The sequence below is a fragment of the Brassica napus genome, chromosome A2 (assembly GCF_020379485.1).
Source record: "Brassica napus cultivar Da-Ae chromosome A2, Da-Ae, whole genome shotgun sequence".
Taxonomy (NCBI): Eukaryota; Viridiplantae; Streptophyta; class Magnoliopsida; order Brassicales; family Brassicaceae; genus Brassica; species Brassica napus.
Window position 1 is genome coordinate 11,029,864 of NC_063435.1, and position 25,811 is coordinate 11,055,674.

The 25,811-nt window shown below is 32.0% G+C and overlaps 3 protein-coding genes across 5 annotated transcripts; 2 read left to right on the forward strand and 1 right to left on the reverse strand.

The window, feature by feature from the left end:
- The first annotated feature begins 3,564 nt into the window (after positions 1-3,564).
- On the forward strand, positions 3,565-4,401 carry LOC106421528 (EPIDERMAL PATTERNING FACTOR-like protein 7). Of its 2 annotated transcripts, none has more exons than XM_022708604.2 (2): positions 3,565-3,833; positions 3,961-4,401. In XM_022708604.2, the coding sequence occupies exons 1-2, from the start codon at positions 3,761-3,763 to the stop codon at positions 4,131-4,133; spliced, it is 246 nt and encodes an 81-aa protein (XP_022564325.1). In that variant the 5' UTR covers positions 3,565-3,760; the 3' UTR covers positions 4,134-4,401. The 2 variants fall into 2 exon arrangements, 1 of the variants encoding a protein (XP_022564325.1); XR_007323615.1 differs by having other exon boundaries at positions 3,674-3,833; positions 3,954-4,401.
- Positions 4,402-5,486: 1,085 nt separating this feature from the next.
- LOC106421516 (polyadenylate-binding protein, cytoplasmic and nuclear) lies at positions 5,487-9,683 on the forward strand. 2 transcript variants are annotated; one of them, XM_048757157.1, is made up of 20 exons: positions 5,487-5,893; positions 5,964-6,122; positions 6,285-6,343; positions 6,416-6,533; positions 6,612-6,700; positions 6,779-6,802; positions 6,893-6,956; positions 7,102-7,160; positions 7,241-7,358; positions 7,457-7,543; positions 7,737-7,807; positions 7,890-8,007; positions 8,124-8,209; positions 8,321-8,344; positions 8,432-8,507; positions 8,653-8,729; positions 8,807-8,924; positions 9,055-9,128; positions 9,229-9,261; positions 9,362-9,683. In XM_048757157.1, exons 1-20 carry the CDS (start codon positions 5,729-5,731, stop codon positions 9,471-9,473), a joined length of 1,731 nt encoding a protein of 576 aa, XP_048613114.1. In that variant the 5' UTR covers positions 5,487-5,728; the 3' UTR covers positions 9,474-9,683. The 2 variants fall into 2 exon arrangements, with proteins under 2 accessions (XP_048613114.1, XP_022564328.2); XM_022708607.2 differs by having other exon boundaries at positions 5,487-5,881.
- A 158-nt stretch (positions 9,684-9,841) lies between these two features.
- Positions 9,842-18,831, reverse strand: LOC106411251 (protein DETOXIFICATION 54-like). The gene is made up of 2 exons (XM_048757162.1): positions 10,964-18,831; positions 9,842-10,792 (listed from the first exon to the last, which is right to left on the reverse strand). Exons 1-2 carry the CDS (start codon positions 11,930-11,932, stop codon positions 10,232-10,234), a joined length of 1,530 nt encoding a protein of 509 aa, XP_048613119.1. The 5' UTR covers positions 11,933-18,831; the 3' UTR covers positions 9,842-10,231.
- Positions 18,832-25,811: the final 6,980 nt, after the last annotated feature.

Sequence of the window (25,811 nt, forward strand, 5' to 3'; positions counted from 1 at the left end):
ATTTTAAACATGAAGTAAGGACAGACAGACACGTCTATCTATTTTCATTTTGAGACAAAGTAAGTACTTTAATAAATTGTTACACGTTCCACTACGCTCGAGATGTGAGGTGCAGGTATGCATGAAAAGTAAATAAACAACGGTCAGCAATAAAAGAATGCAAGATCTGAGATTCTGCAAATTTGCTTCCCGCACCTATATTCCACGCACGCAAAATCAGATTTTTGATTTTCTAAGTTTTTTCACAGGAAACTTTATTTTATTGGTTGTTTTATTCCGGTTTGGTTATCTAAACCACCTCAAGTTTGAGTAATAAAATAGTCGTTCGTTGTCAAAAGAAAAAACACCAAATGCAATTTGTACCGTCTAAAATTATATTTAGATCTTCTTCAAAGAAATATTAATGGTATATTTCAAAACATAATAATATAATTTTAATAGTTGATAGCTCCACTTATGTATGTTTAATTTTTCTTTTGGAATTATAGATCTTAAAGTAGTAATTTTAACATTTTATGTCTTAGTTTATACATCTATTTTTTTTAAATATCGTGATTATGTTCAAGTTTTTCACTTACACATACTTAAAACTAATCCTTTTGAGAAGAGTAATCGGATACACTGGAAATCACACGTAGAAATTATTTTAAATAAATTAACAACAGTTTAGAGGTTTTTTCTTTTGGCTTAAATGGTTAATTTTTCATTGAAACGACAGAAGCAAAAAAAAAAAAAAAATCACAAATGCCTTCTAAAAGTTTAGTTTCTATTACAGGCCATATCCATAAGACTTGGATAACTAGAACTAAACTTATAGCAAATAAGGTCATGAAACTTAGTAGCAAATAAGATCATGAAAGTAAACAAATTTTGTGATTAAAACAAGGGCAAACCAGACTGGGATTGGCGATGCGATTGATCCTTTCTTGTGTATACCCCCGTAATCTTTTGAAATTTTAATTAGTTTGCTACGGCCAGCAATACAAGAAATGTGAAAGTCTTCGAGATTTGTAAAAAACACACACACGAAAGTTATCAGTGCCATCTCAAATTATTTCGAAATCTGGTCCAAAAAATATTAACAATATATTTACAAAAATAATTTTATAATTTCATCAATGTTTGTTTAACTTTTCTTTTGAAGTTATAGGCTCTAAATTAGAAATGTAACTAAAAGAGTTTTATTTCTTTTGAACTTGTAATCCTGTTTAACCGTTGCATTTACACATGAAAAATGACAGTTTTGAAAATAATATTTTTGAGTGAGTAATCAGATACTACATTGGAAACTAACTTAAAATTATTTTAAATAAATTAACAACAGTTAGAGGTTTAAATGACTGATTTTCTTTAACCAAAAAATGATTGATTGTATTTGACCAAAAAAATTATTGATTGTATATTGACACTGCAGAAGCTAAAAATGATTCACAATTCACAAATGCCTTCTAAAGGTCTAGTTTTTTTGCAGGCCATATTCATAAGACATGGATAATTAAAACTAAACAAGTAGGAAATAAGATCATGAAACTAAGTAGCCAATAAGATCATGAAACAACAAAAAAAATGGGGATTAAAAATAACCTAACCAGACTGAGATTGGCGATGCAATTTGGTCATTTCTTGTAAATACCGTAATCTTTTGAAATTTTAGTTTGTTACGTCTCTTATTTCTCAGTATTGTTTCATATATTAAAAGGATATTATTGTAGGTGAATTTGTTAAGACTTAACTATCCACTTTCTTATCACGTTAGAATCTTGTTGACTTTTGAACACTAATCAACTTTTTAAAAGAGTAATTATTTGCAAATCCGTCTTCTTGACAAAGATTTGTTGATACATATCTTGATCAGGCTCATATGATATGGACTCATGTCGTGCTAGTTAACCGTTAGTATTTTCATTAGATTAAATTTATAACTAGAATATTTACGCCAGATCCCTTTGTTTGGTTAAAATTTTATTTTTATTTCATAATGTATATATTGTAGTAGAATTCATGAGAAAAATGCTAAAACGGTTATGTTGGAACTTGGAAGTAAATGAGACTGAACTATGTGGTTGTAACAAAGAGTAGGGACTTCATTAATAGCAAGGTCTCTAGGAGTCACACTTGATGGCAGGTAGGACTTGATGAGAGTTTGATGATAATGAGTCGTCATAGCCAGTGTACCTTCACAAAAGTTCATATATATGCCAGTGTATCGTTAAAATATGAATTTCGAAAAAGAAAAAAATATAAGAGCAGCTCCATAGGTTATAGTCTTCTAGATAGAATATCTAAGATAAAAAGAAGAGTCATTCTTGGGTTCACTCCCTAGGGTGAACCTATAGGTTCACCAACCAATAGAATTTCATTATTTCAAATTCGATATCTTTTAAAAAAGGAAACAAAATATTCTCAAATTATATTATGTTTTTAAAATAAAAAAAGATAATAGTTACAGAAAAAAGAATTAAAAAAATATATTTTAATGTTCTCAACAAAACACTAAACCCTAAATCCTAATCCCTAAACCCTAAATCCTAAACCCTAAACCCTAAACCCTTGGATAAACCCTAAACCCTTGGGTAAATCCTAAATCCTTGGGTAAATCCTAAACCTTTGGGTAAATCTTAAACCCTTGGGTAAACCCTAAACCCTTGGATAAATCATAAACTCTAAATAAAAAACACTAAAACCCTAAACCCTAAACGCTTGAATGTTTTAGTGTATAGTGATTTTGATTTAGAGTTTTGGATTTATCCTAGAGTTTAGGGTTTATCCAAGGGTTTAGGGTTTAGGATTAAGGGTTTAGGGATTAGAATTTAGGGTTTAGGGTTTAATGTTATGCTGACGACGTAAAATATTTTTTTTGTAATTATTACTATTTTTTTTTTACTTTTAAATTTTAAAAACATAATATAATTTGACAATATTTTGTTTCCTTTTTTAAAAGATATCGAATATAAAATAAAACAATCCTATTGGTTGGTGAACCTAGAGGTTCACCCTAGGGAGTGGACCTAAGAATAAGTCTAAAAAAAAATCAAAAATACAAAAATATGAAAGAAAAGAGAGGCAAGATCGCATGCGAGAAGCTCTGACACACTTATAAGAAACCCATATCACCACATGTCTTTCATCTATTGGATTAACTTTAACAAATAAAACAAAAATTAAACTTTAAATAAAAATAGATAGATTAAACTAATAATATTTTTTGGTCAGAGATACCTAAATTCAAGATCAACCGATAAGGTTCCTCTAAGAATTTAGAAATAAGAACCAAACAGTTATAAGAGCATCTCCAATCCATTGCTATTTTCACCTCTATAATAGCATTTAGAGGTAAAATTGATCCAACCCACCTCTATTTCTTTCTCTATAATAGAGATCTCTATATTTTCCTCTATTTATAGAGAAAGAAATAGCATTCCTCTATTTTTTACTCTATAATTGAAGATTGCTATTATAGAAAAATACATTGGAGCATATCTCACTTCTATTATAGAGTTCTTCTATTTTAGAGGTGAAAATAACAAAATACATTGGAGATGGTCTAAGAAGATTCAGCAGGTTAATGGATAAGGATCAAAGAATGTGAAAGCCTTTTGAAAAGAAAAGGATGAATCATGTGAATCTAACACTATTTCATTTAAAAAATGTTACTCTCACTCACGTTATATATCTTAATTTATCTTCATCTCTTCATAACATATTCAACCATTCAGAAGAGTTTTTATATGAGAACCCAAATCATAACTAAAATTTTCAAATGAAATTGGTATCTTTAGTCGCGATTCTTCTTCTCCATCTCTTTGTTAGTATTAATAGTTTCCGACTGGATTGTGAGTATTATTTGGCAGTAACATAATTCAATATTAAAGACGATCAGCAGTATTAATTATATACTGTATCTTAAGTCTTTGTTGACGAGTGATTATTTTGTTGTTTATTTTTATTGCGAGGTTGTAGATGTGGCAAGTGGGTCAAGCATACCGGACTGCTCGCACGCATGTGGATCATGTACACCATGCAAGCTCGTTGTGGTCAGTTCCAAGTGCTCGGCATCAGAGTCCGAGGCTTGTCCTGTCGTCTACAAGTGCTTGTGCAAAGGAAAATACTATCACGTGCCTTCTATCGCCTAACCCCTTTACGTTATCATAAGCTTAAGAGATATTAAGATGGTCTGTTGTTGCTTATTGTCTCAAGTTAGGTGTAGTTGATTTGTAATGCCTGTAATAAAAACCAAGATTAGGTCATTTAACATAGAAACTAAAAAGGAACAAACTAAACGGCCGGAAAAATATAGCACAACAAGTGATGAATGTAAAATCGTTTGAAGAGAACTCAGACGATAAGGTGGCCATTAACACACTGATACTTATCTAAAATGAAGTACAGTTCATTCGAATACAGTTTATTCCAAATACAGTTCATTCCAATCGAGATTAACTTTTTAAGCGTAAACAATGATATCCCCTATATATTATTTGAGAAGCATTGCAACATTTTTTTGTAGCCACATGTCATCACTAAAATGATTCTTAGAATCCTTAGAGAAATATGTTGGTCCATCTAAATATATAATAAGTTTTTTATTAAACCACAATAAATACATTATTAAATGTGCTTCATTATTTCCTTAAATAAGATTACGGAATTTCCTAATGTGGTTAAAGTATATATGACAATTAATGATTTTGAATAATAAATATTTGATAAAATAAGTGTGTATTATAATTATATTTGTTTAATTTTAAGCTATTAAAATAAATTAAACAATCATAGCAACTATATAATAAAAATTTAAAAAATTATTTATATATTATATTTTGAATTTTTAAAAACGAGTATAAATTACTAAAACTGTTAAAAGTTTCAAATTCAAATTTTGTGATCTATGATTTAAAACTTTTGTTATGACATGGTACAAATAATTAAAAAATAATATAAGTTGAAAGTCTCATTTAATAAGTATCAAAAATAAAAGATATATAAATATATGTATCATTTTAAATTAAACTATATGCCATATAAAAATATATATAAATATCTTAATTTTGAAATTTACTTTGAACATTTTTTTGATAAAAAATTTGAAAAATATTGACAACTTAATTTTTTAAAATATTATAAATTACTTAAACCATTAATCCCACAATGAAAATTTTGTTATCACTAATTTAGACTTTTTGCTATAACAGATACAAATGATAAAAAAAAGCAAAAAGCATCATCTAATAAATATTAATATTAAAATATACCATATATATATGTTACTATCATTTAAATTTAATTATATATCATATCAAATAGAAAATATATTTTTCGATTTATAAAATTTATTTATATGTTTGCACCAATTTAATTATATAAGTAGTAGATAATGACTTTTTAATTATTCAATATATATTTATTATTTCATAATATGTTATAAACATATAATATATAAAACAATTTATATATATATAATGTTTATTCCGCGCAAGATCTTATTAAAGGATTTCAGTTTCGACTCCGAACCTCATATTCAAACAAAATTTACTTAAGCTTTTTATAACTAAAACTACTTAAGATAATGTCGGCTAGAGAACAAAATACAAAAAGCCCAACCAATAAAAGCCCAGCCCAAACAAGATATGTTGTTTTATAAATAAAGCTCTCCCTAGGGTTATTTAAAACTAATTTCTGCTCTCAACTCTTCCCGGTAAATAAACCCTCACTGTATTACATCTTCTCCATGGCCAGTTGTAGCCAGAAAGCTAATTTATTGGGTAAGCGAAAGCCGGAAGATGGTTTTGGAACCGAACTGGTTCTGAAGAAACATAAAGAAAAATTTGAGGAGAAGGAGACCGAAGCAAGGGTTGAGTTGTTGTCTGATGAGGCTAATTCGGTACAATTTTCTGTAAGTTTGAATATTTTGTATTTATGCTTTATGTTCTTCAGTTAAGCATCTTGGTTTTTATTATGGCCAGGTGACAGTGGAGACCGAACCTATTCTGAAGGGAATTAGGGAGGAGAAGGAGACAGCGATAGGATTTTCTGATGAGATCAAAGGAAGGGTCGAGTTGTTGGAGAATGAGGCTAATTTAATCTCAGTGGAAGGACTTGATGAAGGTCCTGAGGAAGCTGCCGTAAGTATATTCTAATGTTTGTTGTATATTTTAATTCAATTAAGCATCTTCTTGTCATCTCAAAATCTTGTTCCAATTGCTAACAGGAGACCTCTTCTTGTATGCAATTGAAGAAGGCCTTTACCACTTTTTTATGCTAACACATCTTGCTTTTAAATTCAGGAACTTAAAAAGACGCTCTTTGTTGCTCATCTCCCTCCCCAAACTAAAATAAGAGATATGTAAGTAGCACCCTTCACTTGAACTAGTTGAGTTTCTCATACTGATGTGTATATATATATTTCATCCGTCAGCATCCGTTTCTTCAATGATGTTGGACAAGTTGTTCGTGTTCTACTTCAAGCTACCCACAAGGGAAAGTGTGTGGGCGAAGGCTTTGTTGAATTTGCTTCTGCTAACCAAGCAAAGAAGGTGAGACTAGTTCATATTACTGATGAACTAGTGTTTACTTATGATACATATAGTTATTTGAATCTTTATATGCTCTAGGCACTGGAAAAGAAGAAGAACGAATATTTGCACAAACGCAAGATTTTCCTGGATGTGGCTCATAAGGGAGCTCTATGCCTTCCACCCAAGTATATTCATTAATATTTATGATTTCTAGAGTTTTGATGCCATTACTGGTGATTAACACTATTGTTTCTCTTAATTAGGTATTGCATAGATCACAAGGTTTGGTAAGTGATTTTACTATTTGCCTCTTTAGACGAGCACATTGGGTGCAGCTTTTTTGGAGATATCCACAAATGTTCTTTGATGTATTCCAGGTACCAAGAAGACTATCTTCAGCAGGAAAGCCTTAGGATACAAGAAAATCCCAAGTTTTCGGAGGTACCTCTTCTTAGTATCTTCATAATATCACAACTGTTGGACACAAGTCGAATATACATCTTATTTTGCTACTTTTTGTTGTTGTGCAATTTTAAGTCATTTTCTCCTTAAGAGTCTTGCTAACGCACTTGCCTGTTAAATTCAGGAAGCTACCGTTCTCTTTATTGCCAATCTCTCTCCGCAAACAACTAAAATATTACATATGTACGTAGCACCTTAAGTTTCCACTTTCCTTCTCTGACCCAAGTTTTCCGTGACTGAATTTTTACCATCCACTTTTACAGCATCAATTTCTTGGAAGATGTTGGAGATGTTGTCAGTGTTCGACTTATTGTAAACCACGAGGGTAAGCATGTGGGTTATGGCTTTGTTGAGTTTGCTTCTGCTAACCAAGCTAAGAAGGTGATCAGTTTTTTTTCTAGTAATTATGAAACAAGTGTTAAAAGTATAAACGTAGTTACTTGAAAGTACCATAGCTGATTAAATCTTTTATACCGCAGGCACTGGAAAATAAGAATGGTGAATATTTGCACGATCATAAGATCTTTTTGATGAAAAGACGTGATGAAACTCCCAATTTTTCTGAGGTACCTCTTCTTATTACCCTCAAAATATGTCACGCTTAGCCTTTAATAAAACAATTGTTGCACACAAAGTCGAAAGATCTCTTACTTTTGGATTAATCGTTAGATGAGGCTCTGCTTTTTATTGTTATATATGCAATTTAAGTCTTTTTTTTTCCTGAGAGTCGTGCTGATACACTTTGCCTGTTATATGCAGGCAGTTGCCACTGTAAGAAATAAGACGATCTGTATTACCCATTTCTCTGGACAAACTAAAATATCAGATATGTAAGTTACCACCTTAAACTACCAATTTTGTTCTCGTGAAATCTTTTTCATGACTGATATTTTTTATCCTCCATTTTTATAGCATCAATTTTTTCAAAGATGTTGGCCAAGTTGTTCATGTTCGACTTATTGTAAACCCCAAGATCAAGCATGTAAGGCTTGGCTTTGTTGAGTTTGCTTCTGCTAACGAAGCAGAGAAGGTGAGAGTTTTTTTTAGTAATGATGAAAATTATTTTAGTAGTCATTGAAAACTAGAGTAAACTTATGATGAGAATTATACAAGTCGGATTCCTAATTATATTTTTTTCTTTTGTAGGCGCTCGAAAAGAACGGCGAATATTTGTACGATAGAGATATTTTTCTTGATTTTGTCGAGGAAGCTACATACACTATACTATCCAGGTAAATTGGTATTCCATGTTATGGAGATTTGTTTATGTAACACTGGTTGCAACTTATTGTTACAGTTTTGGTACCATTAAAGCAGACTAACGCAATTTTTTTTTTAATTAGGCATTGCGTAGATCACAAGGTTTGGTAAGAGATTAAACTGTTTTGCATCTTGAGTCTGTTATCATTGGGGTAAGTTTTTGGTGTAGATCACAAGGGTTTTTGATATTCCAGGTATGAAGACTACCTACAACGAGAAAGCCTTCTGATAGAAGAACATGCAGTAGCAGAAACTCCCGATTTTGTTGAGGTACATCTTAAATATGTCAGGCTCAGAAGAACCACAAAGTCAAAAGATGACCGTCTCTGGGATGATTCTTCTTTTTGTTATTATGCACATCAAATCCTCCTTTTCTCTTTAGAGTCGTGCTAACACACTTGGCTGTTAAACTCAGGATGTTAACTCGATGAAAACGACGGTCTTTTTTGCCACAGTCTCTATGAAAAAAGAAAATTGTAGCATGTCAAATATGTAAGTAGCTCCTTTAATTTCGTCTTTATTCTTGGAGCAAGTTTTTGATAGTTGATATTTTATCCTTTATTTTACAGCATCAATATCTTCAAACGTGTTGGAGAAGTTGTTCGTGTTCGACTTATAGTAGACCACAGGGGTGAGTCTCTGGGCTGTGGCTTTGTTGAGTTTGCTTCTGCTGAGGAAGCAAAAAAGGTGAGAGTCATTTATAGTAATGATGAAAAGTATTGAAGTAGTCATTTGGGGAGTAGTTTATACATAGATGAAAAATATACGAGAGAAGAATGGTACTGCGATTAAAGTGATTAAATCTTTTATACTATAGGCTGTGCAAGAGAAGAGTGGTTGTGCTATTTATGTCAAGGTGGCCGAGAAAGCTCCATACCTTTTCCGACCCAAGTAAAGCGATTTTCCATATGGAAATTTGTTTCTCTAAAGTTAATGCTATAGTTTTTATGCCATAACCAGAAGATTAACGTTATCAACTTTTGTTAATTAGGTGCAACCTTGCAGACCTTGCGGAGAAGCTTTGGTAAGAGATTTAACTATTTACCTTTTTTGCTTTTTATTATCAAAACCACATTTGTGAAGTTTTTGGGTATATATGACAATGGTTTTTGATATTATTCCAGGTATGAAGACAAGCTTCGACGAGAAGGCTTTGGTTTGCCGAGCAAATCAGAGCTGAGGAAAGAGGAGGCAGTCTTCTGCGGTAAGAAGATTACCTTCTCTGACAAAGACTGATCGAAGAAGAAGAAGAAGTTCTTTGGTGTCTATAACTTGTGATACAATCCAACCTTTTATATTTTCTTAAAATATTTTCTGTGATGTAAGATTTCTCAGTGCCTCCAAACACAAGTCATATCCTTTTGTTAGCAAAGACTGCAATTTCAAAGCCTTTGTACAAACAAACAAATAGGTGATAACACTAGGCTTCTAATCTGAATTTCTTGTTGCTGACATGTTTATTGTTTCCTAAATTCACAGTCGAGACTTGATGTATCCGACAAAAGAAGTCATTTGTATTGGGCTAATATGACATTGACAATGGTATGTCCCAAAGTTTTTGGGAACAACTTTATATGTGCCAGGCTTTGAATCATGGTATCATTTCTCATCATCATTTGTTAATCCATAATTACACAACTAATATTTACATAAATGTTTTTATCACTAAAAGTAAGATAAAGGACTATATGCATGCATCCAATGGTGTTTGGCTTAGTATGACCAAAAAAGTTTTTTTTTTGCTATAAATGACCAAAAATGTTTAATTCAAGCTTTAATTATATTCTCCTTTTCACCATTTCTGGCAAAATGCCATATCCAATATTCCTTTTTAAAACAGTATTATTAATCAGAATTCAACGTTTTAAAAATGATTTAATTTCCAGGAAAGATTCCAATTAGCAAATGCACTTAAAAAACACAAAAGATAAACAAGTCGAAAACAACAATAAGTCTCTAAAGTCTTTGCTTTACCCCACAACTGATCCGATTTATTACAAGACACCACCCAACTTCTCATCACTCCTATTGCGATCATCCAACAACGACGATGATTCTTCGTCCTTTCCAACTTTCCTCATCTCCAAACTCGTCATCCTCATAGCCCTCATTGCTTCTCCTTCCCAATCTGTCCTTGCCAAAACTGCATACAATATTGAAACTGCACAAGCCGCCTGGGCCGAAAGCAACCCAAACCACAATCCACTAAACCCAACCTTCAACCAAAACGCTAGTCCAACAGCAACAGGCGTCCCAACAAAATAAAACGACCCAAGATTCACATGTGCCCCAACCGTTGGCCGGCCTGTCCCTCTTAGAATCCCGCAACCCGTAGTTTGAGGGCAGTTCCCTAGCTCGCAAAGCCCAACAATTGGCATAACCGAAGCAACCAGCACCTTGAGTGGCTCGTAGCCAGTGAAAAGTCCTGCCCAACGCTCTTTTAGAACCACGGTCCAAGCCACATTGGATGCTCCTATTACAAATGCGCAAGCTAGAGCCACGTTTGCCGCTAGTCTCGCCTTGTATGGTCTACCTGCACCTAGCTCGTTTCCAACCTGTGAGAATATTAATGAAACCCAAAAGAAATCAAATCATACAAGTTGGTTATTGAACTCAACCTTTTGTCACGTTCAAAGGAAACAGAGAAGGACAAGTGGGTTTCGATGAGGTTAATGGAAGGTGATGCAATATTTTTTCACAGTGGAGTGATAAAGACAAACACGTACCCGAGCAGACACGCATCCAGCTAAAGCCATAGGAACAGTATACATAAGACTTGTTGTCTGAATCAAAATCCCAGTAGCAGCCACAGCAAGCTTAGGATTCTCCAAATAACCACCCATCACAATCACAATCTCATACCACCACCACTCCAAACATATCCCCAAACAACTCGGAACCGCCACTCTCATCAACGGTCCCAACCCACCAACCAACTCCACAACCGAGGACTGAGCCGCCACCGTAGCCACCATAGACCCACTAACACCCTGACTCTTTTGCATCTTCCCACTTAGTGAAACATAACCCACAAGAAGCATAACCATAATCAAATTCGTCACAACTGAAGCAGTAGCCACACCAGGAACACCCCATCGCTTCACCATCACAAGCCAGTAGTTCAACGGCACGTGGAACGTCACAGCAGCTAACGTGCACCACATCATCGGTTTCGTCACCCGCTGTGACCTTAGATAAACCCGTAACGGCTGAAGCAGAGTATTAGTCAAAAGATCAGGAAGCGCGTAGAGGCAGTACTCTGCGGCCGTAGCGGTTATCTCCGGGTCTTGGCCCAAGAATAGCATGATGGGCCCGAGGTTGATCCATAACAGGCCGATGGGCACGGAGGCGAACAAGAGGATCATGACCATACGGTGGAGAGAGAGCGAGAGGAGCTCCCAGTTTTTGCTACCAAAGGCTTGGCTGCATACTGGCTCGAGTCCCGAGGCGAGTCCTACGAGGACTGAGTAGCCTGTGATGTTGGTGAAACCGATTGAGAGAGCTCCTCCGGCTAGCTCGAGGCTACCGAGACGGCCGAGGAAGAGGACGGAAACGACGGCGCGTACGTAGACTAGACAGTTCATTGCTGTGATCGGTAAAACCATAGCCCAGAGCTCTTTTAGCTCTTCTATGACTTGAGGAAAAGTTGGATGTTTATGGGAAGAGAAATCGTCTGGTTGGTTTTGTTCCTCCATTGTTCTGAAACTGTGAAACAGAACTCTGATAGTGTTGCGAGCTTTAAGCTGAAACAGAAAAGCTAGAAAGGTAAGGGAAAGAGAAGAAAAACGGATGAAATAATGATCAGTTCGTTTGTCTCCTGAAAGTGAAAGGAGGAAAACTGCAATAAATAGAGGAGAAAGAGTTCCAAGAAAAATATCATCATTTTAAAAACATTTAAGATTTGTCTATTCTAATATGCTTTGACATTTTTAAACAATTTTTAGTTAAATGAAAAACTGTCTGGCCAATTATATTATATAGTTTTTGATGATTGATTCGATTATTATACACTTAATAGTAATATATCATTTTGTTGTCCCAAATATCATAAGTCTCTTTTTCTTACAAGAATTATATATATATATATAATATTATTTGAAAAGTCAGTTTTTTAATTACTTAAAAATCTAAGATATAAAATTACTTAAAATTGATAAATTATTTTTATTATTGTAAATTAACGCTTTCAAAATTTTATATGTTATTTTTATACTTATCACTGTTTTATTTTTAATATATTTTGGAAAATCAACATATATTAATTAATCTAAAAAAATCCAAAAATATTATTAGTATCAAAGATGAAAAACTAAACTAATCCGATAAATAAAATCAAATTCAATTTGGCTTAACAGGAATTAAAATAACTATACTTCAATTTGAAAAATATATGTCACTATATATACCCACAAAATTAGTAATTGGACCAATCAAAAATTTTATATCCAAAATCAAAGATCTAACTAAAAAACACATTAACAAATAAATATAAAATATGAACAAATTGTTACAATTTATTTCATTTGTAAACTATATGCATGAGATTTCAAAATATTATCTTCATATTCATTTGTGTAATTTTGAATCAATTAACATTTTTGTTTAATTTTCCAATTTGATTTTCAAAATAATATATATTATATTATACCATAATTGTAATAAAATATATTTACATATGTAAGAGAAATCCAATTTAAATGTAAATAACAAATAATTTTTAATATATTTAGAAAAAATATAATGGTTGAATTCGAAGAAATTGATGCAATTTAATATATCCAAGTGATAACCAAACCGGCTAGATGCTATGTATCCAAAATCAGATGTCTATTAAAACAAGATAATATTATTAATATAAATTATAAAATGATTGAATTTCTTTAAAATGATTTTTAATTAAAATTAAAAGAACGGATACAATCTATGATCAATGGATCATACAGTGAAACAACGTTTTATAAAGATAGCAACATGAAGCACTTAAGCCAACAACAAGCATCAAGATAGAAGAAAGAGCAGCAGTTCTAGATGATAAACTTTAAAAGTTGGAGGGACTGAGAAAAAAAACAAATGATCTAAAAATGAAAATAGACTATTAATTTATTTTTATTATATATTTATTTTATATATATTATATTCGTACATGAGCACGGGAAAATCATCTAGTATATATATTTATGAGATGAACTGAGTTATACATTATTTGGAAATCTATTTAAATAAACTAATTTAAGGTTTTCTAGAGCCTAACCTGCATTTGATTTTGGCGTATATATTTCCTGAATTTGCTAGTATTAATTTACAGAAACAAATTCTCAAATAAACATTGAGTGAATACTGACCTTTTTCCGTTGCATATTATTATTAAAATTTTAAAATAACATTGAAAATTAAAAAACATATACAAAATATGCATGGGACCTTATGGTCTGGTGGTAAAGATGTTTTTTTGGGTTCATTCTTTAAAGTGAACATAGGTTCACCAACCATTAATAGTTTGTCATCTCATATTCAGTTTTTTTTTTTAAAAGGAAACACAATAATAAGAATTTAAGTATATTATTATTCTTAAATATAATAAATAAAAAATAGTAGTAACTGCAAAAAAAAAAACGAATTAAAAAAAAATATTAACGCCGTCAGCAAAACACTAAACTCTAAAACATAAACATTAAACTTTAAACCCTTGGATAAATGCTAAACCATTAGGTAAATTCTACACACTAAACGCCCTAAATGTTGTCAGCAAAACTCTAAACCCTAGATCCTAAACCCTAGGGTTTAGAATTTACCCAAAAGTTTAAAATTTACCCAAATCTTCAGGGTTTTACCCAAGGGTTTAGAGTTTACTTAAAAATTTAAAGTTTACCCAAAGGTTTAAGATTTAGAGTTAAGTATTTTGTTGTCGAGTTAACATTGTTAAAAATATTTCCTTTCTTTTGGCAGCTATTAGTATTTTTATTTTGAAAATATAATATGACTTGGAAAATTATTATTATTATTTTGTTTCTTTTTTTAAAAACTGAATATGAAGTGGTAAACTATTATTGGCTGGTGAACTCAAGAAAAAATTGGTGATAAATGAACGAGTTTAGAACACCAACATGTTTCAGGTTTGATTTTTACGCAAAACTTAGTCACATTGTTTTCGACACTCACATAGATATGAATCTTTGCTTTAGGCCCGTTATATTAAATACATGAAGAGAGAATCTAGCCGTGAGCTATTCCTTCTGTTTAGTCTGGATTTTTCCATAGGTCTGGAGTACCTCCAAATTAATACCAAAAAACATATACATAATATGAACGTACTTTAAGAAAAAAATGAGCCTTCAAAATATAATTACAGGTTTAGATATTCCTTTGTTGTCTTAGTTTAATGGTCTCATCTGACCATTCATTTTAATCATTTCCCTTGCATCATAGTATTTTTTTGTTGGTTGAAATTGAAATACAATTTTGAAAATTCGTGTATAGAGAAAGCCATGCATGTATTTAAACGTCAAAGATTATAATACTTGTACCATCTAAGGAGATAATTTACTCAAATGAACAGCAAGAAAATATGCTAATAGATGCAATATGGTGTAGTAGATTAGATACTATAAATGCTATTAAAGTAAAAATAGAGTCGGACAAAATAATGGACAATGTACTAAGAAAACAAATATTGATATCTGCTGTTTTTATGTTGATCTTGTGCCGGTAGAGAATAAAGAAAACCAAAAATGATGGGGTGCCTGAGTGAACTAAGGGGTGAAAGGTATGAGAAACCAATTGCATTGCCATGATTATTAATATTATATTACTATCCTCTTTTATAGGTGAATTTTATTTTATTTTTTATTGTTTATAAGATATTATTTTAAATTTAGCATACTAATTAAAATAATATTGCAATTTCCATTGTGTTTTAGTTGTTGGGTTTTTGTGCTATCTTTGATAAGGATCACACTCAAACTTTTATATGTACTACACTTGTAAACAATATAAAACAAAAACAGAAAGATAGGATGATGAAATGTTACCTATTAAATAAATTAATAATATTAACAAATCTACGTTACATATTTAACGCTATTTTACTACTATATTTGAAAACATTTAAGCTAGCATTAATTATTAATTTCATTGAAGTAATATAACAGAAAACGTATCACCATGAATTTAATGTTAGTTTATGTCTGTGTTATGATTTCATATAAAATCATAACCATCAACAAGACATTGTCAACTGCGATGAATATAGATGCAGCATGCTCTCATGTAATTTACAACCTGGTTATGCCATGATTGAAGACTAAATTGGGTGAATGAGAAACGCTCTACCCGCACGGTACAAGGTTAAAATCATGGGTGAGACAATCAGCTTTATATCATGCAAATCAACGGTCATACAATTGCATGAGTATGTAGCCAAAAGGTATTCTAATGCATAATATAATTACAAAATTATAAATAGCTTATGAAAGACTAAGAATAATATGTAGTTAGAGGCAGATAAAAAAACTTACTCTCTCCGCTTTTATATATATGACGTTTTGAAACTGTTTTTAGTTCCACTTTACATGACGTTTTGCAGAAAATTAGATAAAATATAGTAGCATTGACTTTATTTACCCTTTATATTATGCTTTTTAATTACTCCTTCCGTTCCTTAGTGATATATTTTTTAGAAAATTTATTTTTTTCACACAGATGTAATTTTTTGTGTTTTTTATGAAAAAATTGTAAACAAAAATTAATTGACTTTATTAAATTACTATTGGTTAAAAGTTATTGAGAATTGAAAATTACAGAAAACGATACATTTATTATGGTAGTTTAATGTGTTTTTTAATATGTGTGAAAATACTAAAAAATCTATGAACGGAGGGAGTAAGAGCATCATTATCCCTGAAACCCACTTAAGGGTTTCTTAAAAAAAATTTTATCTGATTAAAAAAAAATTAAATAGCGCACCAATCGCTGGCTGCCACATGTCGGTGAACCCGCAAACAGTACAAAAAACCACCACAATCGGTCCTTAATTCATGACTTTGGGAACTGGTTTTTATGGTTTAGTGGAGTTCACACATTGTTTTTTTTTAAAGAAACTCCCTTTTAAAAATCCCAATAATGCTGCTCTAACAAATAAGACTCATTTTTTCTTCACGTCTATTAGTGATAGAGGATAATAATGGAATTGTGCAAATTGTCTTGTTTGGTGTGAAAAGTATAAAACTGAATACTAAAGATCTCTAATTATTGGAAAAAAAAAGATCTATAGTTAAATTATTTGTAACATCTCTCTATTATATAGAAAAAATAACATATTTAAATACAATAGAAATAACATTAACACCATTTTGTTTTTGAAAAATATAGAGATATATTTTTTTAACACAAAATATATAGAAATATCTTGAAAATTGTTTAAGAGGGATGCAACCTTTCCAACCTCTACTTCCTTAAACAACTACCATATTTAAGATATTTCAACATGCAAAACTAACATTCGATTCATACAAAACTGCTATAAATACCAAAGTGAAAAAATATAGTGTGTTCAAACATAAAAAAAACAATGGGTGTTAACTATGAATGAATTTATTCGCTTGGAACCTTGGACGATGGATTCTACATTTTTTGTACTTAATCATTCATATTCAGCCTAATAACATAATTTAATTTTCTTCCATTCTTACTCTATATAATGAGTATCAAACATTTATGTAATGGATTTTTTATAAATTAATTGAAGAAAAACTACTTATGTCTTTTCTGAAATCATAAATTTGTTTTTGAAAAATAATGTCTTGTAAAATGAGAAAAGTTATTTTAGTTAGACATTTTTGGTTACTCAATTTGTGACACTGATAGAAATTATTATTAATATTAAATTTAAAATAAATTAAGTATTTATATCATATTAAAATCATAAATTATATTACCAAAAAATAACATTGATTTAATTCTATTTGTCAACAGTCATTTTTAATCTAATTAATGATATTAATATGATTTATTCTAAATACTAAGTTTATTTTAATATTAATATTAGTAATAATTTATATCAATGTCTTTTTTTGAAAAAACACAATTTATATCAATGTCACAAGTTGGGTTACCATAAAAATGTCTGACTAAAACTTTTTCTCATTTTACGAGATGTTGGTTTTCAAAAACGAATCTATGATTTCAAAAAAGACAAAAATAATTTTCGTTCAATTAATTTATAAAAACAAAATCAATTATATAAATGTGTGATACTCAGTATATAGAGTAAGAAGGAAATAAAACTAATTCTGTTATTAGGGTGAATATGAATGATTAAGTGCAAAAAATTATAGAATCCATCGTCCAAGGTTTGCAAGCGAATAAATTCATACATCTGTTTTTGCTGCTTAAAGCATCTACAATGGGAAAATGAAAATCTAACAATGGAGATCTATAGCTAGTGGGATTCAGGCTATGGTTCAGACATATATATTGATCAAAATTTTCACCAACCTGTTTTAGAAATATATATATACCATCTTGATTCAACTGCTAGAAGACAATCACTTACTTTCAAATGTTATTGTTTTCCTACTAAAATAATGGTGTGTATCCAATTAATAATTTAAGGTTTTAGTCAAAATATCATATTATTAAAGAAACTATCGTTATCAATATTTGTTTCCAAAAAAATTGTATAGCTTTTTAGTTATGTTAGCACAATTTTAAAATAATTGATAAAATAGTTCCAATATATTAATAAAGGATCTTGCTTATTCGTCTAATCAAATTTTTTATTTAACATCAAACTTATGTTGCTTTAAATTTTTGAATAAAATCTGCAACACAACACTACAGAAATATGCTTAATAAAAACATTTTCATTGTTGAAAAACTAATGAAAATCTCTTTCGTAAATTTAGCAGTATGTTATAATAATTTGGATAGGATTAAATTATAAATTCTCTTAAAATATGTCAGTAATAAAAGGATAAATTTTTCTATAACTTCTCATAAGTTTTATATTTTCTCATTTAAGAAATTGTTCTCTCCTTCTCTACTACTTTTTAATATTTCTTCTTTTTGATTAATGAAACACTCACTCAAAAATTCCCCATAAAAATGGTCTATAAGTCACTAGTCATCACAAGACAACACCAACTAATTTGGTGTTAATGGTTATATTTATATGTTAACAAAGACTTGAATATGCACGTACGGCTACCTATAAACCCAGTAGTGACAACTGACAGGTCCGATAATACGACACGATCAATATGCTTCTTAAAAGTTAAAACATCACTAACACTTAATTAATATGTTTTCTGGCTTTATAGGCATTTATTTACGTTTCGGCTTGTCGACTAAAGTATATAGAGTTAATTAAAAGAAAACACCCTGACGAAAGCATGTGTCTTCAGAATTCAACATATATTATATCGTCAGTGTCTCGTACGTCATAAGCCGGGCCGGCTTAGACAGTGAATGTGACCACTCCGATACTAATAATATTTAAAAGCTCGATTATTATTTTTAAAAAATTAAAATTCATAATAATAAAAAATATATAGGTTAACATAAATTTATTTCCATTTATTGTTACTAGTTTTGTCACTAAATATCATATGATCTTTAATAGTTCCCTCGAATTAAAAATGTATATTTTGATCAAACTTCTTAAAAATATCATATGGTCTAATAGTTCTCTCGAATTAAAAGTGGACTTATTCTTAGGTCCACCCCCTAGAGTGAATCTCTAGGTTCATCAACCAATAAAATTGTTTAATTTTATATTCGATATCTTTTAAAAAAGAAAACAAAATATTGTCAAATTATATTATCTTTTTAAAATTAAAAGATAAAAAAAAGTAGTAATTACAAAAAAAATATTTCACGTCGTCAGCATAACATTAAACCCTAAACCCTAAACCCTAAATCCTAATCCCTAAACCCTTAATCATAAATCCTAAACTCTTGGATAAACCCTTAACTCTAAGATAAATCCTAAACTCTAAATCAAAATCATTATATACTAAAACATTCAAGGGTTTAGGGTTTTAGTGTTTTTTATTTAGAGTTTAAGATTACCCAAGGGTTTAGAGTTTACCCAAGAGTTTAGGGTTTACCCAAGGGTTTAAGGTTTACGGTTTACCCAAGGGTTTACGGTTTACCCAAGGGTTTAGGATTTAGGGTTTAGGGATTAGGATTTAGGGTTTAGTGTTTTGTTGACAACGTTAAAAATATATTTTTTTAATTCTTTTTTTGTAACTATTATCTTTTTTTACTTTTTTATTTTAAAAACATAATATAATTTGAGAATATTTTGTTTCGTTTTTTAAAATATATCAAATTTGAAATAATGAACTTCTATTGATTGGTGAACCTAGAGGTTCACCCTATGAGGTGAACCTAGAGGTTCACCCTATGAGGTGAACCAAGAATAACTCTTAAAAGTATATATTTTTATCAAAATAGAAATTTGCTCAAGTGCCCTATAATAGGTTAGCTGGCGCTGGTCATAACGAGAGAGAGAGAGATGCCTTGTGGCCAATTCGAAGGGGTTAAAATTCCACAATTATATTGAGATGCCTGTAATTATTATATTTCTCTAATCAATCAAACAGCAAATTAAAATGTCATTGCTTTCATATATAAGTTTCAACCACCAAAAAAAAGTTTCAACAACGATATAATTTATAAAATAAGGTGCATTCCAGAAGTAATAATTGACTATATATTTTAGGGAAGAATCTTGGATAGGGAGACGGCAAATAAAAATTGGTAGTGTGAGTGTTGTGAAATGCAGATTGTATTATCAGTATCACATAAATTTTCTACAGGGACATATTACATATTTTACGAGTGGCTAATATGCAATAAATAAGTAATCGTATATAAAACAACAGAGACATCTAACAATACTAAAAGCAGGATATCAAGTCCTCTAAATATGTCTACATCGGATTGAAAATTCAGACCAATCAGAGAGTTTAAAATCGCCATGTCAGAACTTAAAACTGGGCTTCTGCGTGGGGTTTCTGATGTATCGAAAGCTTTATAGGGATATAATCCGTTGATTCTTAAAATACCCGGAAAACTAGGATAATCACAAAGATCTTATTTAGTCTAAGAATGCCTAAGATTAACGTCTTCTTAAATTCGTTGAGAACACTTATGTTCTAGCCTTAGTCTAAAAATGCCTAAGATCAACGATTCAACGTCTTCTTAAATTCGTTGAGAATACATATGTTCTAGCCGAAAACAAGGAATAAAAAAAAATCTCTTAACTTTTATTAATCAAATCATCAACTGAATACAAACTTAAGCTTAAATGGCTATATATAAAAAATCCACAATAAATAAGTATCGTATATAAAACAACAGAGACATCTAACAATACTAAAAGCAGGATATCAAGGCCTCTAAATATGTCTACATCGGATTGAAAATTCAGACCAATCAGAGAGTTTAAAATCGCCATGTCAGAGCTTAAAACTGGGCTTCTGCGTGGGGTTTCTGATGTATCGAAAGCTTTATATGGATATAATCCGTTGATTCTTAAAATACCCGAAAAACTAGGATAATCACAAAAATCTTATTTAGTCTAAGAATGCCTAAGATTAACGTCTTCTTAAATTCGTTGAGAACACTTATGTTCTAGCCTTAGTCTAAAAATGCCTAAGATCAACGTCTTCTTAAATTCGTTGAGAATACATATGTTCTAGCCGAAAACAAGGAATAAAAAAATCTCTTAACTTTTATTAATCAAATCATCAACTGAATATAAACTTAAGCTTAAATAACTATATATAAAAAAATCCACAAAATCCTAAAACAATAAAGATAAGTATATAAATTTAAAACAATCAATAAAATAAATAATACTAAGATATTTGAAAATATTCCAAATACTTATCTTCATCATTCTCTCCGGGTTGGGGAACATTCGCCCTCCAATCTTGTTCTTATGTAGTTATTCTTTTTGTATTATCTTCTCTGATTGTTGACCCCACACGTGATACATCTTGGAATTATTTATCTTCAATACTTCTTCAGTAATAACATTGAAGAACTTTTCCATATATTCTAATTTTGTAGTGAGAGAGAGACGAGCTCCAACTTCTCACTAGAAAAAGGTTTCAGAAAACAGTTGACTCACGGTGGCCGGTGGCTTTGCCGCCGGTTACCATCCTCTTTTTTCTTTTTTGCTTTGTGTTTCATCTTGTAAGTTTGTTTGTCCGTGTCTCTGTTGATCTCTTTCCGGCATCGTTGGCTCTGTTGAGTTTGCATGTCCGGGTTCGTTCCAGTATCGCACCTTCTTATGGTGGATGACTGGCTTTTGACTCTGGGGCCGTGTCGTCTTCTTCGGTGTTGGTCGCCGGCTATCGTATCCAATCGTTTGTAGGTGTACGCAAGAGTTTTCTTTCTCGTGTGTGGGTGTCTTCGTGTTTGGTGGCTTGGCTTTGGATGAGATCTCGGTGATTGATACTCTCCGATGGACGAGCACAAGCGTAGACGGTGTAGCTGATGGAGTCCCAAACTTCCAATATAGTCGTTGGAAGGCTTCGTTGGCTGTGGTCTTGTTTCCCGGAGGATTCTGGTGGTTAGCAGTTTGGGTTGGATCGGTGATGACTTTCTGTCGGTGAAGATGGTGGAGGATTGTAACAACACGTGTCTCTCTTTTCATGTTTATTTTAACACGTTTTATAGTATCGGTGGTACCGTTTGTTTGTGATCCGTGTGTTAGGGTAAACTAATGTTGGACCTCTGTTTTTTAGTTTATGATGTGGGTTTGTTGCTGGTGGACCTTTCTTTTTATGTTTGTATGTTTGAAACCTCAATAAAATTTTAACTAGTGAAAAAAAAAAAAAAAAACATTGAAGAACTTTTCCAAATCTACCGTGTAGTAATATATCTCCTCACTTGATAATGCATTGATCAATGAGCAGTCACACAATTCCCAACCTTCCAGTGCACGTGTAGTCCTATTGATAGAACCTGAAATCTCTCACGTATGCATGCATGGTCTTGAATGCATCCTTTCTCAATACATAGTCGATTGGCTCGACAATCATAACGTCTTCACCATATGTATTAAAAATCGCAGGACCCCTAATTTCTTTGTATACTCCGTACATGTCCTCCATCGAACTAAACGGATATTCATCACAATGATAATAACACCCAAGCGTCTTCTTCACCGTGGATCCATGACTCACCATGAGCAGCCATAGAAAAAAAGGAAAAGAACAAAATAAAACCGATACCAAGGATCGTGGTTTGACTTAGAAAATCAAACATGCAGTCTCTGATACCAACTGATATAGCAGAAGCTTTATAGGATAGAACTAGAGATCCGTTGATTCTGAGAATACCCCGAAAATAGAATAATCACAAAGATCTTATTTAGTCTAAGAATGCCTAAGATCAGTATCTTCTTAAATTCGTTGAGATCACCATTGATCTACCGAAAACAAGGATTAAAGAGAAATCTCTTAACTTTTATTAATCAAATCATAAACTCATAAACTACATAAAACCATAGCCTCAAAGACTATATATAAGAAAACATAAAAATCCTAAAACATCAGAGATAATTATCTTAATAATAAATAAACTCTAAATAAAACACTAAATAAATAATATATTTATTCTAAATATCCTCTCTGCATCAGTTTCTTCAAATTTCTATCTGGCCCAACCCAGCCTATGCCTAGAAAATGTATCGTCTCCAAACGTCTCTCCCCGACTCTTCCTCTTCATCTTCTCCAATGTCTGATTTTTTTTCCTTAGTTACTTTCTCAATCAATAATGATCTTAAAGCTATTCTTGAATGTTTTGTTTCACCTTCCCTCAATATTTCTGCTATATAAAGCTATATCTCTAAACCTAAATTCATCCTAAATTAAAAAAACTAATCTGAAGAAAATACATCCAAGGCCATGAAATACCACCGGAAAATTTCAGCTCTCCACCTAGAAATTTGCAGTCGTCGTCTACTTCTTGAGTTGCTTGCTATACGCTGCTTCTCCTCTGTTCGAAGAACAAAATTTCCTCGATTCACCTCCTCCCACAAACCGTAATCTCTCTCCAAAGGTAAATGCAAGTCGAAATCAATTCTGAAGACGGAAGAGAATCTTATGGCTTCTCAGTTACTCTACCGCTTCATGCTCAATATACAAATGTCGAGGATTGTGAGTTACGATTCCGCCTCTCAAGAGAATTGGTCGAAATCTCAGAAGAACATCCAGCAGCTGAACAAGGAAGCTGTAATCTCCGCTCCAGGTAATTTCAAAATCGTATTAGGCTGTTCTGTTTCATTCATAAAGTCTGAATATGTTGATGGGAACCCTATGTTGCTGATCAAATGGCTTTCCTATAGAATCGTCAATTGTACTTTTTTATATTCTAAAGTTTTGTTTTTGATGACATTGACAGTACGGTGCCAACATGATACACCCCAAATTAGGGAACGATCACTCAATCGGACTTAAGGGATATGATCTCGCCAAAAGGGAGAAATGATGGATTGAATGGTGACACAAGAGGTGCAGAAAGTCTCTTGATACTACCAGACCTTAATTGTTGCTTGATATGACACACAAGTCCAACAAAAGAAGGGCTTCTAAACGTTTCTTGATATGACGCACAAGTCCAATGAAATAGAGATTTGTCTACTCGGAGATAATCTCACCAAGAAACGAAAAGTGTTTTACAAAGAACAAAGGAGATAAACTCACAAAAAGGGGAAAACAACTTATCTTATTCATTGGATGTGATTACATATTTTTAATACAATGAGTCAAAGAAAGACATAAATAAATTGTGGAAAACTAAAAACTTTGTAAACACAAACAAAGACTATGACTAAAGACTTTTGTAGAACCGAGAAGTTGAATTTTGACTAGTCTTTGAAAATATCTTGGCAAGCCACGACCATGACTTATTTGTTGACTCCCTCTTGGTATTCTTGATGAAAATGGGCTTGAAATAGACTAAGGAAAGGGCTGGACGAATTTGGAAAGAAACAAACCCATATTGAACTTTTTATGAACTTTTCTTTGGGCTGAAAAAGGTCCATTTCTCTCAGCAGCTAAACCAGCTCCATCTCCAGTGTCACTTAGCTCACTCACCTCCAAAGTAATGTCTCTTAGCTCATCCAGCTCCAAAGTAGTGTCACTTAGCTCATCTACTCTCACTTCAGCTGGTTTTAAATCAGTATGCTCGCCATTAATCCATACTGGTTTGTCCTTTGTTGAAGAAACATCTGTCTCAACCATAGTCGCATCATCCTGGCCCGGGTCTACGAGCCGATGTGCATCATTCCCTCCCTCTTGAAAAGGATTTGACCTCAAATCTATTTTACCTGTATCAAAAGAAAATGATTCAGACAAAAAGAATTTAAAAGTCATGTAAAATTCAATAAAATAAATTTTTGGACAGAAACTTCCTTGGAGTTTTGAAGTCTTTTTCGTCAAGTACATGCAGCTCCAAATTTCAGGCTGATGAGCACGGTCAATGCTTTCACTTTTATGAGGTTGAACTTATTTATCCTGGATACTCAAAACAAACATTAAAATACCAGGATCATATGTGCAAGACATGTACTTATTCAAATCGGAAATCAAAGTCTCTTTCCGAAGAACAAGTAGCACACGTTTCATCCTTTCAAAATTCACACCAAAATAGGTATTAATGACAAAAAGGGTTTCAAGGCACGTGATTGAATACTGGAACATGGAAAGAAAAGAGGAAATGATCTTCTTGCTTTTTGTGTGAGTGATTGATTGAAAAGTGCATATAAACAGTCAATTAATTTACATTCTACATTGGTGAATTTTCTGCTCATGGGATCGTTATTTTTTGCTTCAGTGAGTTTTGAGTACTCCTTATGGAAGAACATTGATAGTCTCTGTCACTTTAGCTTTCACTGAACTCTTTATCTTGCTGACAGTCCTGATGCATGGAAACATCAGGTCGTAGATCTTCTAGACCATATGCTTTTAGTCGAGGGCAGAGAGGAATCCAGGTTCGTTCGCTAAGGATCATGTCCTTATTTTTATATTCTATTACAACACTGTGACTGTAATGCCTCTCAGGAAAACTTGGTCTGACTTTTTTTTTACAGCCCTTTTATGTCCACTTGCTTCTTACAAGTAACAGTATATAGAAATCGTCAAAAGTAGAGCTGACCATTTGTTCAAGGTGATCAACTCGAGAGATGATTTACTTAGGAGGTTGATGAGATGGTGTGCGTATCTCAGGTATGTAGAAGCTAGATTAGCGAATAGGGTTCTATACGCAGATGAGATATTGAAAGATGGGTTTTTCTTGAATATGATTAAGACTCCTTTATGTCGTTTGAAAATTTTGAAGAATATGCAGGAGGCTGTTAGGGATGATGATATTGTTCTCTATGGTGTACCATAGACTACGAAATTCTAGGTGTTCAATGAGATTAGTAAGTACTAGAGGAAGAGGGTTACAACTCATGTTATCATCTCTCTGGCAAAGGGTGTGGAAGCAGAGTTTGAACCTCATCCTCGGATTATTACTCATGCTCAAATGATCTACCGAGCATGTAAATTCAGTTTT

Bases quoted from the DNA above. Each gene is read 5' to 3' on its own strand.
- LOC106421528 (XM_022708604.2), top strand. From the start codon at position 3,761: ATGAAATTGGTATCTTTAGTCGCGATTCTTCTTCTCCATCTCTTTGTT. The intron at 3,834-3,960 runs GTGAGTATTATT...GCGAGGTTGTAG, and splicing joins TAATAGTTTCCGACTGGATT to ATGTGGCAAGTGGGTCAAGC.
- LOC106421516 (XM_048757157.1), top strand. From the start codon at position 5,729: ATGGCCAGTTGTAGCCAGAAAGCTAATTTATTGGGTAAGCGAAAGCCG. The intron at 5,894-5,963 runs GTAAGTTTGAAT...TATTATGGCCAG, and splicing joins CTAATTCGGTACAATTTTCT to GTGACAGTGGAGACCGAACC. The intron at 8,925-9,054 runs GTGAGAGTCATT...TTTATACTATAG, and splicing joins CTGCTGAGGAAGCAAAAAAG to GCTGTGCAAGAGAAGAGTGG.
- LOC106411251 (XM_048757162.1), bottom strand. From the start codon at position 11,932: ATGGAGGAACAAAACCAACCAGACGATTTCTCTTCCCATAAACATCCA. The intron at 10,793-10,963 runs GTACGTGTTTGT...ATATTCTCACAG, and splicing joins CTGGATGCGTGTCTGCTCGG to GTTGGAAACGAGCTAGGTGC.